General features: G+C 41.7%; 1 protein-coding gene across 9 annotated transcripts in view; it reads left to right on the top strand.

Moving 5' to 3' along the window:
• Window positions 1-946: 946 nt before the first annotated feature.
• The window catches only part of LOC117752707 (SH3 and multiple ankyrin repeat domains protein 1-like), a 40830-nt gene continuing 21686 nt past the window's right edge, over window positions 947-20090 (top strand). For 4 of the 9 annotated variants that reach the window (XR_004612123.1, XM_034570292.1, XM_034570289.1 and 1 more), the window contains exons 1-6: window positions 947-1532; window positions 12660-13260; window positions 16850-17053; window positions 18981-19052; window positions 19144-19252; window positions 19440-19591. Coding sequence is in view for 8 of the 9 variants with exons in the window: in XM_034570292.1 (XP_034426183.1) it covers window positions 12763-13260; window positions 16850-17053; window positions 18981-19052; window positions 19144-19252; window positions 19440-19591 (1035 nt within the window). In the remaining variant the exon portion in view is untranslated. Of the gene's footprint in view, window positions 1533-12659; window positions 13261-16849; window positions 17054-18980; window positions 19053-19143; window positions 19253-19439; window positions 19592-20090 lie in introns of those variants that run through there. The other 5 variants (XM_034570287.1, XM_034570286.1, XM_034570291.1 and 2 more) reach the window with 5 other exon arrangements.

Genomic DNA, 20090 nt, shown 5'->3' with positions numbered 1-20090 from the left:
CAGGACACCAAAACCACGGCTCCATCCCCCGATCATTACTGCGCAGACTCTGACTCCAAATGCACAACATGGCTGTGTTCATATTCGGGATATTTTGGTGGAAGGAAGTAGACACAGATTGTCCATCTTTATTTAGAGTCTATGGGTGAAACAGGCTTTAAACTTTTGGCAGCAAAGACACTACATTTCAGCCTGGTGCTGCTCTTTATACCACTTCTTCTCAAAGTCAAATCTCAACACAAGGGGGGAAACCAACCTCTTATAGCACTTGCCAGAGAATCTTGTATTTTATATGAAGTTTTCTTCAGCATCAAGTAATTGAGTGATACTTGAGTGATACTTCCACAGATACACTGCAAAGAACAACTGTTAATGCCTCACTTGCAATTGTGCCAACTGAACCACTGGCAACTGTTTACTGCTGATTTTCCAACTGTTCTCTCAATGCGATGAGCACAACAACCAAAATGTTATTCAGCTCAGTTTTCCCAGCAGCCACTGTCTCAAACCTCACCCGAAACATGGTGAGTTAACCGAGGCAACATGCTTCTTTCTTTTCATTCAGGTGAATAGACCCTTTAAGTGAGAGAAGACGGCATTGTCCTCCTAGTTCGTTCAAAGTCAGACAATTCTCCTGACCACTAATTGGTGGTGAAGATGAACGATGACCACTGAACAAATGTGTAGCTGCGATACCTGACATCATAAAGGCCACATTTTATCAATGGAGGAAGTCAAAACCATTTTTCTTTGCCTGCGACGACCTCTGGGCGTCAAAGATAAAAAGAGAACGGTGAGGTGGCCTGAATCCATCCACCCACCGCGTTTGTGTGTGAGAGAGAGAGAGAGAGAGAGAGAGATGGGAAAGACAAAGGCAGAGGGAGGATCATATCATGGGACAAGTGAGTGTGTTTGATTGATAGAGTGACAGAAATAATGAGGGTGAGAGGCAGAGGATGGAGGATGCAGAAGAGTGGAGAGTGAGAGTTGGAATGCGAGCGGGACAGTGACAAAAGAAAAGAGAGAGAGAGAGAGAGAGAGATTAATGAAGAAAATTGGGGATAATTGAATAGAAGAGCACTTGAGCGAGAGCGCGACTGACAGACGGATGGTGAAGAGTCGCTGCACAGTGGAAGTACAAAGAGAGGAAGGAGAACGGAGGAGAGAGATCAATGTAGCTGCTGAAGAGAGAGGGAGAGTAGAGAGAGTGCAAGAGAGAGGGAGAGATGGGGAGAGAGAGAGGGAGAGATGGCTATACCAGGGCACAGAGTAGGTGAAAGTGAGTGTGTGTGAAAGAGAAAGAGAGGCTGCAGAATACTGGGGCTCAAGCTGGCTCTCACTGCTGCACATTTAAACACTAGAAGGCATGAAAATGTGATTTTTGAAAGAGGAAAAAGCTAATCTTTTTTTTTTTTTCTCTCATCTGTATTTTATCCATTGGATCTTTATCTCATCTGTTCTCTTTGTGGTTTATAAAGGAGGTCGCAGCGGATACAACGAGGAGCAACACAGACTGAACTGCAGAACGAAAGGTATTGACTTTTTCATCCTAAAAATGTATTCACCCTAAAAAAGAGCAACTGCTGTGCGTATGTCACAATGAAATCAAAGTCACGTGTAGTGTCTTGATATAAAAAAAAAAAGGATTTTGACAAAAAATCTGGAAATTAATTAGCATCCAGGTTTGTGAGGGTAAAAGCGACAGCACTTAAAAAGAAGCGGGTGCTGCTGGAATTGTGGCAGAGAGAGAGAGGGGCGAGACAAACGTCTGATTCACATTTAATGTAGGTGGGGAGAAAAAGCAAAGTGGGACAGATAAAAAGAAAAATTACAAAGATCACAGAGCCTTCAAAGAAAAACTCCATATTCACTCCAGAGCAGCTTTAACACTGATTTGTAAAAGCGGGACTGCTCGGCTGTAGTGCGTGTAAGCTCTATTTGGAGCATGAGGCGGCTGTGATGAGGGTTATGTAGATTTGTTTTCTCCTAGTTAATGTGAATCATAGAAATTGAAATACATTTTTTTTCTGGACACAGTGGACCGTGATGGTGGAAAAGTTCATTTCTCAGGATGAGGATTTAAAAAAATAATCCTGAATGCAACTTCATGGCCATAATTGAATCTCTTGTGACTAGTTAAGACCCTGTTTCATGCAGATGAGTCCATGCTCATTATTAATCAGAATTCTACATTGTACAACTGCTCCCCCGCAGTTCCAAAGTAGGTTATGACCTGCTGCATTACAGGGATCTGTGCACAGAGGAAACGGGGGGAATCATTTATTATAAGCTAGTAATCAGTCTGGGAGTTGTAGGGGGAAAAAAGAATGCTTGTGTAAAAATGTACATTTGTGTAATTCTAATGTTAATACCAACGAGACACTTACAGGATTGCCTGATAGGAGTTGATATGAAATGGTTAGCGGAAACAAACGAGAGCTCATCAACACCCACATTTTACAAGCTCCTTCCGCTGCGACTTGTCAAAATCATTACGTGCAAGTGAGTTACGGTGTCAGCTGATGGAAACACACACAAACACATACAGTACATTGACTTACATTTCCTGGAGACTTACTGTAACCTTAACCATAGTTTTCTACTTGCTTAAACGTAACCTTAACCTAAACATAATCTTCACCTAAACCAGATCTTAAACTAAACCTAATCTTAACCCTACCTTAAAACATGTCTTCACCCTTTAAAATGTAATGATCTACGTTATGGGGACTTGCTTTTTGTCCTCATAATGCGACTGTGTTAAACTGATTTATGTCCTCTACACACACACACACACACGCACACACTTGCGCAGCTTTCCCTATTAGGACTTTGCATTTACTTCCATTCATTATGTACAGCCTAACCACTAACCAAACCTTGCCCATGACAAATTCATGTCTAACCTTAACATAAACGCTATTCACATCTTACCACTAACCTTAAACTGGAAAATATTGCCTCATAGGACCAGGCTTTGATCCCCATGAGGTCTACTGGTCCTGATAAGGTCAGTGTTTATGCTGGAAAAGGTCTTAAAGAGGTGAAAAAACGAGTGCACACATGCACACACAACTCATTTATTTCATATTTCTCCTCTGCACCAGTGGTGTGTACCATCTCTTTGCACTTTCACCCTGGATGCAACATAATTGACTTTGCACAGCCTCCTAAGACCTGCCCCTACACGGCTGAAATGCATAACAAGCAAAACTGCCTTTTTAAAAGCATATTTCTCGATTGGAGAGCTGCGCCGAGGGAAATTCATTTGGAAAAGAAAGAAAACAAACAAACTGGCCAATTTAGAGCAGAGTGGGAACACTGAGATTAATGGCTTCCTCTCAAACACAGAACAATTGATCATTATGGAACAAAGGACGCCGGTTGACGTTATCAATGCTAGAGAGCAACTGATTATACATGATGTGCGGGTTATGCCAAAGGAGAACGTGGTCAAGCAACGATTGAATGGAGGATGAAAGACATGAAAAATACTGGATCTGGCAGAAAGCTTAATGTGTCTCCCTGATTCAGAACATTTCCACCACCACTGCCTACTTATTTCCACTCCATCCTGTCCTGCCTCATGTGGCTCTTCCCTGCCTGGTCCTGTTCTGTCCTGTGTCATCTCTGCAGGAGGAGCAGGAGTCGATAAACAGGCCGGTTCCTGTAGCAGATGTGACAAAGCCATATAGTCCAGTAATTCTCTGGGGTTTGGTGTGGGGAGAGATAGTAGGACAAGCGTTAGACACACGCTGAGAGAATATTTCCATTGACAGCTCACTGCTGTGGAGGAATAGAGCCACAGACTCTATTAGCTGCAACGTGCCACTGTATCTGTGAAGGAGAAACGCAAAACTCACAACAAAATGTTCCTTAAATCAGTCCCATGGGAGAAGTAAACTGGGCTACAGCTGTGGAGAGCTACGAAAACCCCATATACAGTATAAGCAAAATACACATGGACACACACACACACACACACACATTTCATTATTACCTTGTAATTCAAGGACAAGCTGCCAAATCTGCACATGCACACGGACCATCCTCTGTCTGACATTTAAAAGTGGTCTCATCAAATAACCTTGAGGAGTAATTTCATGTTTAAATAAAAATTGTCATCCAATATGATTTTTAATGAACCTCTAATTGTTATTTGTGGAACCGACGGAGTCCCATTGTTCTGCTCATTAAGACGGAACGCCAGAAGAGGGCTGTTTCCCCTGACTCTGCAGGCTTTTCATTATTACATACAGGGATATTTGCCCCAGGGGAAAGATCTGGAGGATTGCCGTAAGCCATGCAAACAAAAGCCAGCAAACTGCAACACATCCACCGATATGAAGAACGGAAATAGCTCCAGATTTGAACCATTTTGCACACAACTTCAAATGAATGAGTCAAAAGTACAGTCGTGTTTTGAATGCACGGATGGCTTAGGAAGAGGCATCACGACTTTTCACTTAGTTAGAGACTAAAGTATGAAAATCTACCGTCTAACATGAAAAGAGGAGTAATGTATAATATGATGACAGAGCGAGTGGGTGATCAAACCCCTTTAGGTCTCGGTGTAATTATCTCTGCCTCATTAACCTCACTGTTTGCTGATGTAATCCAGCTTCTGTGCTGCCGAGCTACCCGATTCCAACCAGCAGGGTCAGATGGTCCTTCGCTGGGAACATTCTGGCTCATTTTTGTGGCCGTAACAACCGAGCGTAGATATCAATTTCCACAAATTAACCTGGACTGAAGGACAAATTTAGTACCCTTCTTGCTTTTCTCTGTTTAGCATCCAACTGCAGTTTGTGTTCTCCTCAAACAAACAGTGATGAATGTTCACTGCCTTTGTTTCCTCACACTTTATTGTGCCCTCTTAGTTTAAGGTATGTTAATAGTGATAGCAGGATAATAGTGATAAGAAGACGGAAGGGTCTCCTTGTCTGTAAAACCCATAGATTGTATATAAAGATGGGTGACAGGGCTCCACTTCCTCCCACTGTACAAAAAGCCCAAATATTCCAGATATGGGTGCTGCCATTGGCGCTTTGAACGTCATATTGTAGTAGTAGTGATCGCGGTATGGAGCATCATAATGTTTCACCTTGTTTTTGCAGCATCAAATAACTAATTAAAAATGTACGGAATGATGAACATATATCTGTATGATAAGAACTACTCTAAAATGACAGAAATCTTATTTGATGTGTGCTCTGAATACATTTTTTTCTTTTCAAATTTAGTCAATGTCCCATCTGATAACATGGAGGAGGCAGGTTGTATGATCTATACTGCAGCCAGCAGATTTGGCTTCACTTTGAGGGAGCCGTCATGTCGTCCATCTTTATATGCAGCCAATGGTAGAACCAATCAGACTCATTACATGGTAGGTGGACGAGCTGTAATGGGGCCTGACAGGCATTGGCACGGTCCTCACTTTGTCAGCCGTGTCTAACAGCATTTATTAGTATCGTGTTGACTTTTTGTCTCTCAGTGTTACCTTAATATCAATGGACACACAAGGTAAGTGAAACTGTCACTGCTGGACGGTCTATTTGTGGCTGTTTATCTGACATAAAATCCACCCTAAAGCCTCAAAGCTGCACTCATCTGCGTGTGTCTGACTAGTCTGTCTGTGGCCTGCTTTCAGTTTGTCCTGAGGTCTTTACTCAGGAGCTCTGGGACAAGTATAAAAAGTAAAAGATGCCCTTGAAAAAAGTGATTTGTCTAAGAATTTTATAATGTTTTAGAAACGTTTTGAACCTGCATCTGCACTTCTTCTTTGTTGCTGTTTAGCAGAAGGCAACCTGCTGCACCGTTGCCTTTTTAAGATTCAGGAAGAATTTCATGACATTTAAATTCTTTCGTTTCATGTGCTAAGAGCAGACGGGAAGTTTGTGTTTTATGGAATTAATTAGTTTATGGGAAAGAATAGAAATAAGGGCATTTTACTTTTAAGCACAGAGCACCGATAATATAATTTTTATGTACGTCATGTCCACGTTATCAAGAGACTGGCCATAATGCACCAACTCACACTAGTTGTTGTGTTTGGTCTCAGTGCTGCTGCATTGTCGAAGGGAACATTCTAATACTAAAAGAACAAGAACATTGCGTCTCAAATATTGGCCCACGTGGATTAGCTCATTAACTTGCAATTATAACCTCCACTAACACTTGAAATGGTGAGTTGTTCGAAGACATTAAATGTGCTTCATTAATATTATAGATGAAATCACGTCGCATCATTTTCTCCTTCATATCAGAATCGATACCTCACATGATTTGGAGAAGGAGCCACAGGAGATCTGTAAAACTTGTGCAGAGCTAGATTGACACTCAGTTGAGCGCATACCTTCACCAAGGCCCAACAGTCCTGTTATAAAACCACATTTAAATTCACTACACACAGAGTTTTATTTGGATCTGCACCAAATTGCACACATATCATTCCCCCTAACATGCCTGATTGATTTTTCATCAATATCCATGAATTATTCTCTGAGAAATCAATGAAAATGTTGAAGAGCTTCCCCTATCTCGCAATGTTAAAGAAAGTGGGGAAAATATAAATTCCTGGATCTGCCCTCTATCCAGATCTGTAATAAAATACCGTGCTATCGTGAACATTTTGGGTCGTCAGTTAGAAAAAGTAAAAATGAGGGAAACCCCTGCTTTATGGAATTCTGTTGTGTAGTCATGCAGAGACGCTGCAGCTTTGTATCAAACAATGATTGGGGAAGTCTCAAAAATAGCCCAGGGGATGTTCACTCCTAAATCTGTACCGCATTGAGGTCTCCCAGCCTATACAGCCAAGTTTAGCCCGAGTGAGGCCCTCAGCGCACGCTCCACCTGACCCAATTATATCCAGTCTGAGGGGAAAGATAGCCCACTTTGATCGACACGAGACCGCCAGCAAAGCGAAGCTCGGGCTTACTGGTCTGGCATTTACTTGCTACCTGCTCCACGTTTTTTTATTTTATTTACCAGGGCTGATGTGTTTGACTGCTGCTTAAAGAGTCAAACTGTGCAAGGGTACACTGTGTGCCGGGAACACACGTGCTGGGAGGAGCTGATGAGCAGTTTGGAACCTATAGTTGGAGCTGCTCTTCCCTTACAAGAGAGTGTCCTTGGTGAGGTGGCAATTAAAGTGATCAAACGAGCAGGATGTTCCTTGTGAAATGGAGAGAGAGGGAGGTGATTGTTTCAATCATCCACTTAATGCCTGATTAGCAGGGTTATCATTTCTGTGTGATTGGCATCAGATATGCAATTGATTAATCGACGTCTCTGTGTGTGTTGCATAGGAGAATATCTCCCCTACTGAGGGAAATGCCAGACTGTAGAAGATGATTGTATGGCTGGTGTTATCTGCCTGTAAAATGAATCAAAGACACCATAACTTTCAATTAAGCTCTTGCAATTCATCTGATTTTTATCAAGCATAGATTTAATTAACGCTTGAAAATACAAAGCCGCATAATGGCAACAGGAAGGCATACAAATTATATAATAAAGAATGCAGACATTGAAATTTAAAGGATTTTTCCCCCCCATTGAAATCTCCTTTTGAGTTGAAGCTATGAATCCTGTCACATTAAACAACAGGGTACCCACTTAGCCCCTTCCCCCGTAAACTCCCACATCCGAGCACCACCTCGAGATCTGATGCACCATTCACATAAAGCTAAATGTCCTCTCCTCCCGAGTTTAGTAACTCCTCGTGTTGTTGGAGTAGGCATAGAGTGTTCTCAACGGCTCCTCGGTGTAAAAGAGGCTGAAGGGTGGAGACCCAGAGAGAGGGAGCGATATAGAGGACAGTACTTGGCCGTTCCACTTTAGCAGGACGTAAAAGTGGGACAATCTGTTCCTTGGACCGTCTCCAAATCTACTTTCCGGGGACTGATACACTGAAAATATATCTATATACATGCTCCGGCCTACATAGGGAGAGAGTGGAGTGAGAGACGGAGAGAGACAGAGATTGACAAAAAGTGTGAATATGAGATGAACTGATAAGATCCGTACAGTACATTGTGCCAGGACTGGACCGAATTTCTCTCGAGACTGACGAAAAACAGAGGAGATGCCTCAAAACCAGTCACACCAGCTCTCAGAGCAAACTCTACTAAATACAGATAAAGGTGATATATGTCAATAACAGGAGACAAACAATAAATCAGGGTTGACAGGCTTAAGTCACCATTGTTCATTGTTCATTGTTCATAATTTGTAATGCAGTAAAGTTGAGTGTGAGTTATTTGCCCAAAACAGGCATAATGTTTTGTTTATATGGAACCCCAAGGAGTGAAAGCAGCCAAATGAGCCCCCAAGTCATTATTGCAACACTGCTGCACTTTCCAAAGAAAGAAGGGCGTACGGAAAATATCTCACAGGAGGCAAAGATGGATAGAGAGGAGAGATATAAGGGACCTCTGCAAATATCACCATCCATCCTTCTTTGCTTTCCATGTCTCAAGGAAGGGCATCGATCACTGTCGCCATTATCATGATTAATCAGCCCCTGATTCTTCATCTTAGATTTACTCTATTTTCTCACTGTCTGTTGACCCAGAATGAAATCCTCTTCCAGCCTTCCAATGAGTCCGCTGATCAGAGGTTGAGCTTCTGAATGGGTCCGATGAACAGAGCAACTCTCCGATTCCAATCAATGGACAATCAATCAAATAGTATTGTCTAACGTTTGAGTGAGAAGCTCATAAGATCAGGAAAAATCTATTGTGTGATTTTGTTGTCCAATGAAAATATTGTATTTAGTAATGATTTAAAATATAATATGATATATAGCATGCAATACATTACATGAACTTGTCACTGATCAGCTCCAACTACAAGAATTTAAGATGTGACCAGATTTAAGCTTCAGAAATCCAACATTTTAGTATGATTTGCGAGTATGAAAGTCCGACATATCAAACAATGATCCGGATGAAAACCACCTCTTTTGGTCTGGACTATATCTTTGACCAATGGCACCTTTCACTCTTATTTTGGTTTGGCCTAAACTGATAAGTCCAAAGGTCCAGACCAAACAAGATAGGTGTGAAAGCGTTCTAAGACATGGACCTTGCAGATTTAAACATGGGGACTGTTGGGCCTTGGTGGAGGTATGCGCTCTACTAAGTGCCATTCTGGTAAGATTATCAAACAGCTTTTCCTTACCTGTTATACTTTGTCTTATGGCTCTCAACCCCGTCTCATCCCTCATCCAGCTACAGCTGTCCTCTCACCCCCTCCTCCCTTTTCTCTCTCAATCTGATTACTCTGCTTTATGCAAACTATAACTCTCCCTGTCTTTCTCTCTTGTGTATCCTCCTTTTGCTTTTACATCCCAATTAGTTGGCTCCTGTCGACTCTCGGCCTGTCCTCCTCGTTCCTTATCTTGCCCGGTGCAGACTCAATGTTGTTAAATATTTGATGAGACTTTTGTCATAAATCAACCTTCTCTATTCCCTTCTGTTGTGCTTGAATGATCGTGTTAATCTCCAGAAACCTTGTGAGGGTTTTGTCAGCTATTGACATTTTGAGCATGTGAATCACACTCAACAACAATGGCCAGAGTGGATTGTCCCCTATGGTTAAATGTATGCTGAGTATGGGTTTCCAGCCATTTACAGCTGAGCTCTTTTGTGGCTATTGATGGGCAGTAAGGTCCTTCGTTTTAAAGCCAGCAGTAGAAAAACTTAATGAACCACTTTTATATGGCTTTCTAGCCTCACACGTTGTACTAAACACATGCATTTTCATTTATCCTTTTTTTCACAAGTTGCTGCAGTTTCTTATCAGAAACCGTCAGTTTTCTCCTCTTCTTGTCGTCCCCAGTTTACTTGCTCTGACAGACATTGTGTTTGCGTTGAAGTGGCCCACCCTGTCACTCTCAGAACATCTAGGGGAATCAACCATGCTCAGTCCTCTTCCTGCTGTGGTATCCTCTTAGGAATGCTCAACTAGCAGACTTCCTCTAAGCCAGTGAGACATGAACAGACCAGGCCTGGACTGTTTTGCATTCATCCCATCAATCATTCATACACTGCTGACTTTATAGTCATGGCATTTGAAATATGGTCGCGCTTATAGGTGCAGTAACTGTTATTTTGTATTGTTCAATTGCATAAAACAACCATTTTCATTTGGTTGTGTCTTGTTGTTGAACAAAATCAGATTTAGATCAATCTCTCGCTGACTCTTAATATTTATATTGTGCTGCAAATGTGTTGCGGTGATTGATTTTTTAATCTTAACCCTGTTGTTCCCCAAAAGGTTCACAAGATAAATCAGGAATAACAGTTAAGGAAAGCAGAAACACTTCATTTTTTCTATAATTCTGCAGTCTTTTCTTTATTGCTTTATGTGAATCATAAACACATTGTAGGTGATACAACCATGGACGATAGATCGCAATAAGACATTTTAAGCAAAAATCTTTTGCCCATAACCTGAGTCAAAGTCTAATGCCTAACCTAAGTTAATATAGAAACTAACTTAAACCAACCTACTTTTCTTCATGTACCACATTATACAATGCTTACACATTTGAACCGTACAACAACCAGAAGTGGAGCCAAATTAATTAATTTAAGTGCAAAATTATGGAGCATGGGCATGGCCATTTTAGCATATTCATAGATGGATAGATATCTATCGCAAATTAAATTTAGGGAAAAGATCCCAGTGACAAAATAAGGAAAGATGGTGTAGAGTTACATTTAAGCCCTTAAAGGCCATAAGGGGAATTTCTTCGAGTTTTCGGGGGTGTAAAAAAACTAAGCTAGTAACTTACGAGCTGATAATGCCAGACACCTTGGTCACCTTGGCCATGTTCCTTGGTCATCGATAGAGGATATCTGGATATCTTATCAGTAATTTATTGACTGCATGTTGGTAATCTGGGATTGAATGATTTTGGACGTGTCCTAATTTGAGTTTGTCTCCATGAGTTCCATCTGTCCATCTTTCAGATAATCATCTATTTCAGACCCCCAACTCATATTATATTCAGAGCACCACATTGCCAATGAGACAGTGGGAGATTCCCAGCGTAATCCGCCATCATTAAGGCGGCTGTTGGCAATGGTCCAGATCTACATGATGGCAAAGCCCCTGTAGCCAGACTTCACCACAGAAAAACCAGGACAGTACATATGGAGGCACCAGTATGCCAAATCTGAAGCACAATGAAGTCTTAAAGATAAAAATCCACCCTGTAAGACACTTTCAAATTGCTGTTGGTGATGCAGCTTGTTTTTGTTGGTCCAACTTGTTTTCTTCCTGCAGATAACTGGCCAAAATGCAGAGGACCTGACATCATGTCAGCCAAGATATTTTTCCCATAATGTCAGTTGAGTTATGTTGCACGAAGCGTTTCAGCCATTAAAACTATCCACAGTAACAATCTTGTTTTCCCCAAGGTCCTCTTAACAGACTTTACACACGTTCTTCAAGGAAGAAAGCAATCGATCATAAGACGTTTCCACTCAGAGAGCCCTCATCTGACCTGAACCTCATGTAGCCACTACACTTTTAATTTTAATTAAGGGTCATGACTGCTGCTCGTCTCAGCTGAAAAACCTCCTGAACTTTTGCAGCATACTACACACTAAATTGAATTTGGCACATTCTCAAACTATTTCAACAACCGGACACAGAGTCAGAGCCAGTACATTCAGATGTGACGAGAAGCAGGAGTTATCTGGATACCTTTGCTGCTAATCCCATTAAATCTGGAACGTGGCCTGATGTTAAAGTAGGTTGTCCAGGTAATCTGCTTCTTGGAACAAGTCCTGTCCATTAATTGAATGGTGCCCACACTCACTGAGAAAGCTGGAAGGTTGTCCAAGGATAAGATTTCAGATGTCATGCAGCCATGACTCACAAATAACCTGGATTTACCAACTACAACTGGAAGCTCAAAAGCTTTACAGACATTAAATGCGAGCAAACACTTCTTAACAATTGCAAGTGAAAGTGTCTTAGAGTGTAGTGAAAAAAAGTAGTATACTGCATATAGCTTCATATAACTTTGTGTAGCAAGGTCAGTATTGTTTCTGGAGGTTGTCAAAAGCTATTGTGGGTAAAGTATCCCCCGGTCTTTATCACATCATCATTGTCCAGACAGGTGGAGGGACTGGAGGGAAAAGAAACCAATGATCCATTGTGACAGCTCATTTAAACATTACACCTGCACAGGGAACATCGAGATGTGATGATGTACAACACTGAGCTGAGGGTGGATTTTCCCTTTAAGGACCTCACAGTTAGCTGTCGGCCCAGGGTTGTGCCTCAGACATGGGTCGACTCCATTGTCACAAAGCAGCAATGATCTTGACCTCATGCCGAAGCTAAATTTCATATCCAACTCATTCCCTTCTGCAAAGAACCTGTGATGCAAATTCACAGAGTTTATATATAGTCCGTCTTTCATCAGCCTGCTATTCCCCGATGCATTCCCAGCGGCTAAATGGAAAATGTGGACCAGCTCTGTGCTCATTCACACATGTGGACTTATTAGCATTGCCCGTGGCTAGTATTTCTATTATTGCACGTGTCTTTTTCTAATGTTGTAATGTTCACTCTATCACTGAAATGTTCCAGAGATAAATGACCAAAGGTTACTCCCTTCTCTGCCTGTTTTCCCACAGCATGTTTCTAAGGATGAGGCCAGTCTCATGGGATAGCCATGTTTTGTCTTCATGACAGCTATGTCACTCAGCCCTCTCTGCAGTGACCCCTGCACAGCAAAGGATGCTGGGAAATAATGAGCACTTTTATCCCGGTCAGGATGACAAAGATGGGGAGGATGAGGAGGAGGAAGAGGAGCAGGGAACAGAAAACACAGACGGGGAGGACGAACGTGACACGGAGAATGGAGGGTTAGAGGGTCTGGAGGAGGAGGAAATGACGAGAGGACGACAATCCTGGGAAGGGAAAGGTGGCGAGGTGGTTAAACCAGCTGCCATAGTGATCGGCCGACAGAGAGCGGACAGGCCGCTGAGGCCGGGCCACCGAGGATTCGGTTACATGTCAAATCAAGCTCCGTTACACCATCAAGCAGCCAATAAGCAGCAGCAGCAGCAGCATCCTTTCAATGCAGCCAATCAGCAGCCTCATCACCCAGGCCTGAATATGCTGCAGAAGAGACGAGGTCTCATGGAGCGCAGCATGACCACGATGGCTCCTCTAGAGGACACATTCCTGACAATGATGGTGTTTCGTATTGGAATTCCAGACATCAAACAAACAGTAGGTGCATGTCCTCCCTATGGCCAAATGCAATGCAAAAACACTCATGGCATGAAGACACCTTCACATGACAGAATCTCATGTTCTTCTAGACTCCTAATTTAGCACAGATTTAAATCCATAAAGCCAAAAAGTCAAATACTCTAAAACGTTGTTGTACACTTCGGCTCCTCATGTTTAAAATCTTTAAGAATGAGCCATCAAGTACAATCAAATCAAAATCCAACAATTGTAAAACAATTCTCCCTCAGGGCGCCACTTGAGGGAAGTGTCTCTGATATTACTGCCTCAGAACGGAAAGCTTTACATGAACAAACATTGAGAAAGGTTATAAGCATATACAGTATAAATATCAGATTCACATAACAATCACTCAAGGTTATTGCCTTAAGTGATTGTTATGTTTCTGGACATAAGTAAACCTGTAAATGTTATATTAGTGATGCAGGGGTTTTCATTTGGATTTAGAGAGGAATTCTATTATTCAAACATATAACCTGGATTTGTGATAATAAAAAACAAATTATGAACAGAGATGAGGTAAGAGCACAACCTTGGACCTTGGTCACTATATTCTCTCAGTGACTCATCAGGTTTGCTCTTGGTTGTTGCGTTCGTCGTCTGTTTTTCCACGCCTTCCCCCTCTTTGTTTTTAAGCCTGCTGTCTTTTCTAATGGAAGCTAAAATGATTCACAACTGTTTCCCCTCCAAAGCCGGTTTATTTTGCATCCCTAAATGAAAACATTATTCAGGTTTATAGCTGCAGTGTTGACTCCACATCTGTTTGAAATTAGTCTCTGAAAAGTACTGGGGGAGTACTCCGTGCATACATTGTTGAGCATTAACCAAATAGTGTGCACGACTGTACTGGCACATCTCTTGTTTTCAAAGCCTTTTTTCACTCCAGTCGTCCCACAAGCCCAGGGATGCGTCCCTGAAGGAAGACGACAGCGCTTGTGTTGCGTAACCTGTGAGGGCAGACGTACGTGTATTCCGTCAACACCACCATGTTTCGGTCATGTGTGGTCATAATTAGTTTCCAAAACTGAAGTTGGCATCAATTCACACTTACAGCTGCTCTCAGCTGAGCGGTGGCGGCAGGTGTGAATTGGCCAGCCCACACATCCAGGTGAGAATGGCTAAGCCGACTGTAAACCCCCTCCCCACCATCTTCCTTTCTGCATTTTCAACTCCCCGAACATGCCGGCTGCTCTACATGTCAGCCAATCTGCCCTCAATATAACAGTAATTGCTAATTATCTAATAGGTTTTTAATGAGTTTGGGGAGAGCGAGTTGCTCTGGAATATATGGAAGGCCTCTGTGTTGCTCGTAGGTCTCCGTCAGCCACAGGCGTCGGGTTCGGCTCCGCACACCGCCGACTAACACTCAGCACCTCACGCCGTGGAGCTGAAATATTATTGAGTCAAATGCGAGAGAGAGACGACAAGAGGGAAGGAAGTGTTGGGAGCGGGTTAAAGAGGGCGAGAGTGAAGACGGATGCTGTGAAGAGCAAGTTGGGAGCGAATGAACAAAGTGGGAGATTTACAGTGCGCGTTTATATAAACCGTAATAATAAAAGTGTCCGAAAATCCCTGATTGTATAAAAGAGAACGATGGGGAGAGGAGTGTCCCTGTAATACACAGTATACATTACATTAGACATCTCTCCCAGGAATTACGCACTCACACACACACACACACACACACACACACACACACACACACACACACACACACACACACACACACACACACACACACACACACACGTTCTTTACAACTCAGTTATATATGGTCATGTGGTTTACCTCCCAGGGACCACCGAGACATTGCTACGGCAACGGGTGCCTGCCTCCACTAATGAATCGGTTGCCATGCCAATAGAGTTGGCTACATTATCAAACTGTGCAAACTAGTGAGGTGGGGGAGCGGTGGAGGGGCGGGGCTCGAGGGGAGCAGAGGGACATGGAAGTGTGCTGAGCTGTGCAATTTTACTTACAGTGCGCTGAGATGGAACAATGGCATAGATGCATACATCTCATTGAGACGTCTCAGCTCCGTTGTTAAGACCCACTCCGGCTCCGTCCTGCAGCTCCAGACGCTAATAAGAAAAGGGGAGAAAAGATTGTCTTGAGGGAATGGGCAGCGAACAAATCACCGTGAAATCTGGTCGGGCAGTCACATAATACATCCGAGGTATTTTTTTTCACACACATACAGCACGAGGCAAAGAGGATTTTCTCTCCAAACTACTTCCTCTTCTGGATCATGGTGCAAATGTGACATACAATATTTATCCCGGTGTAGAATCGTTCTTCATTCGGGGGTAAAAGAGAAATGATGTTGTGAATATAAGTCAGAGTTAGACCTGAGTGTCAGCTCAAACTATAAGGAAAGCATATAAGTCATCGTCTCTCCAGTGATTTGGCAGATGATCAATTATTAACAAGTAATGCATTCATATTCTGCACACACCACACACTCATGCATTCATCACTCACCAGCTGATGTTAAAACCATCATGCTACATTATTTATCCATAATGATAAAGTGCAACTACATAGTATTATTTATTGAGACACAGGTTTACGCATTGAAACCTGACCATTAAAAAAAGCTGTTGTCATAATGATATAAACTCCTGCGGTTAGAGACAGAAAGAGTCAGATTTTCTTTCTAAGATCAGAGAAAGGGAAAGAGATCAAAACAAGACAGAGGGAGGCTGAGGCAGCTTATGAAGTCTGGCACTCCTGCTACTCCACAGTGGTGGAGAAAGTATTCAGACCTGTTACTTCAGTAAAAGTAGCAGCTTGAAAAAAAATCACATTTTCCAAGATATCTCTGCAAATAATAGGAATCAAGAGACAATCTGAGGCTCATGTCGAGCAGAAAACGATTCGGCACATGACATCATATAATAAGTCATCTTGAAGAAGTCACATAGAAGAAAAGTACATGTAGGTATCTCTGCCTCCTATAGAACTACAGACATGAACTAAAGGTTATAAAGCTTGAAAAATAATGATCATATGGTAGGAATTATGTCTTCATGACTCCAGATGAATAGTATAGTAATGCATTAACTATTGCAACCAACAAGGCACATGATCTACAGCTCATTTACATTAACCATTATTCATCATTGTATGAAATAAATGATGTCATGGTGACGTCAGTATCCTTGGAGACAGAATCACCTACATGTAGTCATGTGCGCAGCGTTTCCCATGGTTCTTTAAACCTGCTGCAAATGGTGCTGCTGGAAATCTGTCAGTCAAAAGAGATATTATTGCATTTAGATGGTTTTATTTTACTGTTACTATTTAATCTGTTGTATAAATTATAGCTTAAATATGCAATTTAAATCGTTTTTTAATTAGATTTTTGGAAATCATGTTGCACCTCCCTGCCCCCGGGTTAGGGGTTAGTTTGACCCCTAACCCGGCATTTCCCAAACCCCTAGTTTGGGAACTGCTGCACTATAGAACCACCTTTTTCTGCTTTTTGCTCTGCTTAACCATTATAATGTCTGCCTCCAAAAACTCCCACACTTGACCTCTGCTTTGCCCTGTGTTCCATGTCTGTCAGAGGTGTCTCCAGTTTGACCAGGACTGCACGGTGTGGAGCGCCAAGCAGCAGATCGTCTTAACCCTCAGCGAGTCGCTGTGGGACGTCTACAACTACGGCCTCTTCCAGCCAGCTGGAGACGGACGGGACGCCAAGTTCCTGGAGGAGGAGCGGGCCCTGCGAGACTACTCCCAGTCCTTTGAGAAAGGCGTGCCTTACCTGGAGGTATGGAGATGGAAAGGGTGGGGAAGTTCAAACAGTCAGACAAAAAGCATTTAGAGTTTTTTTTTTTATATATGCTTGTTAAGTGAGGACTAAGTTGTTAAGTTATATCTTATTTCGTTATCAAAATTATTCACATGGCTGCTCCACACAGCCATGAATACAAATCTGATGGGGAAACCCCATTTATTTGTTTGTGGGCCTAAAGTTTGTTTAATAACCAAGTCCCAAAAAAATACTAAGAATCCCTCTATAAAATATTCAGTCCAGTGTTTATTACTGTGTATAGATTATTCAGAAAGAACATCATCTAAAAACAGAAAATAATAAGCACATTGTTGATTTGATAGCTTTCATTATGTAACATAGAAATTATATTGTATTTCTTCACTGTTTGGGAGGTGGGTTGTTGGAGGCATCCGTGAGAAGTTTCACGCTGTGTTTTGATTATCTAACAGCGCCCCCTGCTGGTCCAGCTTGCTGTAAATGTTGAGTGCTGCTTGGGTGGGGCTGAAATCCTATCCTTGCTCTCAGGGTTTGGCTTCAAAGCAGCCTGTTTACATTCTTGACAAGGTTCCAGATTAGGACATGTCTGTGTAGTGATGAGGCCTCGTAACTGGATTCCACTCCACAGCAGAATGTATCTCACAGCGCCGAGAGTGGATGTATTTATAACACCAGTAATGCCATTTTGTAAAGCCAGCTTAGTGCACATTCACTGGTCCAGTAGTTTATCCACACAGTTACTTCTTAGTGTGTACCACCACATACCAGTGAACACGGTATAGTTATTTTATTCTGTTCAAGTTTATTTCCTTCATCCTGACGCTGCACAAACGCAGCCGCTCTGAGGTGCAGTGTGTTGCCTCAGTTCAGCAGTAACTTAGTTCTCTACTCTCGCCTCCCGGCTCCTCTGCAGTTTAACGGTTTGTCATCACACTGCAGTAAAGGTGTGGAGACCCCACATTCAGATAGGCGGTTTTCATTGAATTGGATTATTCAGAAAGGAAGAGACGGTAAACCGACCTGACCTCAGTTGAATTACTGAAGTCTGGTTCTCTAGACAATGTTTAAGGCCAGTGCTTTCAGTGGGTGGTCACCAGATACAGAGAAGGGGTCTTAAGATGACAACTAGAATTTAAAAACAATTACAAATTTCTTCAGGTGATTGTGACTAATATGTGACATGATTGAAAGCAAACCAGGAAAAATTGCGACATGTACAAGTCATTGATTTGTTTAGTTTTTTCCAAATCAATATCCTTTAGTCTCCATATTGTCTCTGACACTGTTATTTTTGGGCTCATCTGAATCTAAAAGCTTTTAGATAGACACTAATGTAACAACACTTATATGAGAACACTCTGCTGCCTGTAAATAAAATAATCAACACTTACAGAAAATAAATCTAAGTTAGCTAGTGCTGCTCAGTACAGAGCCCCCCCCCCCCCCCCCCCCAAACAGAGTACAGATATCAAAATAGCCTGTAGTGAGTAGATTATATTTTAGTACTATTCAGTTTGACATATACTATGGCTTTGCAGTATGTAGGCATGACATTTGCTGTTAATAAAATGAAAGTGCTCTAGGCTCTAGTATTTAATCATCATTAGAATGAATAATCAGCATTAACTCTTTTACTGTGTTGGTCTTCTTTGCTTCCATGCACCCAATTTACATTTTTGTAAAGAAATTCATTGAACTGGCTGCTCAGAATTATTTGTGAATTATTTGCTCTAAAACTAATCCCCAGTCTGACTTCTGTTCCTTTTAAGAAAAACAATGTTTTCATTGTTTAACACCATCTGAGCCACAGATGTACAGCACAATGATCCTTTCTCTTATTTCCCTCTTTTTACACCTTCAGTGATAAACTGTGTTGCAGAAGGATTCTTCACAGTTTTCACACGGATCTTTTTCTGCTCCTCAGTTTAGGTACAAAACCAGAGTTTATAAACAGACCAACCTGGATGAGAAGGCTCTTGGAAAGCTCAGCACAAAGGTATTTCTTCTCTTCTCTATGAGACATTACTGATGTAAACTATTCATTTCCACTAACTGGCATCCATCTCCTTCCTCTGCACAACTCCCAGGCCAGTCTGAAGAAGTTCCTGGATTATATTCAGACTGGAGCAACGGAGAAAATAGCAAAAGTCCTTGATAAAGGTCTTGATCCAAATTTTCATGACCCTGACACCGGAGGTGAGTTTGTCACAGATGCAACTTCTCACTCTGGATTTATGTATTATATAAAGATTCGTTCTTTGCCTTCAAATAAATTATATTGTGATATTGAGTGATTTCAAATACTGTGAGAATATCCCAGGATGGATTTTCACCTTTCTACCTGCCATCCCTCCTTAACCCCTATCACTCCTCCATTGGTCAGAGACCCCGCTGTCTGTGGCGGTGCAGTCTGGTCTGCCAGTGGAGGGCATCAAGGTGCTGGTTCAGGGCGGCGCTCATTTGGACTTTAGAAGCAGAGACAGCTTGACACCAGTGCACAAAGCTGTGAGGGCTCAGAATCACGCTGGGCTGCTGGTAAGGACTGGTTTTAAGTTGCACACTCATACTGTAGGTTGCAAATGCACAAACTGAATGATGATTATAAGGCAAGGCCGTTTTACTTATAAAACACATTTCATACCCAGAAGTAGATAGAAATTAAAGAAAAATAAAATAAAATAAAATCAGAAAGCACAGTTTAAAGCAAGTTTCAACAAGTTAAGAGATTAAAAAGAGTAGAATAAAAGTGGTAAGAGAAATAAAAAACTTTATGAAATTTAAAAATAAGTTGATAGAGAAAAAAATAAAATAAGAAATAGAATAAAATACAATGATGGTATGTAAAATGTTTTATCTGGTTTTAACAACTGCAATGGATAGACCATTCCTAAGATTATAAAATATTATAGGGTTTGTGTGCATCAAGCCAACTTTGAAGACTTTAGATACAATGTGTTGAATTTTGAATTAATTTGTTTCCCATTGAATTCAAAGAAGATTAGAAGCATTAGTACCTTGAATATTGTGGGTATAA

The sequence above is a fragment of the Hippoglossus hippoglossus genome, chromosome 19 (genome assembly GCF_009819705.1).
Source record: "Hippoglossus hippoglossus isolate fHipHip1 chromosome 19, fHipHip1.pri, whole genome shotgun sequence".
In the NCBI taxonomy this organism is placed as follows: domain Eukaryota; kingdom Metazoa; phylum Chordata; class Actinopteri; order Pleuronectiformes; family Pleuronectidae; genus Hippoglossus; species Hippoglossus hippoglossus.
This window is presented reverse-complemented; position numbering and strand designations above follow the sequence as displayed.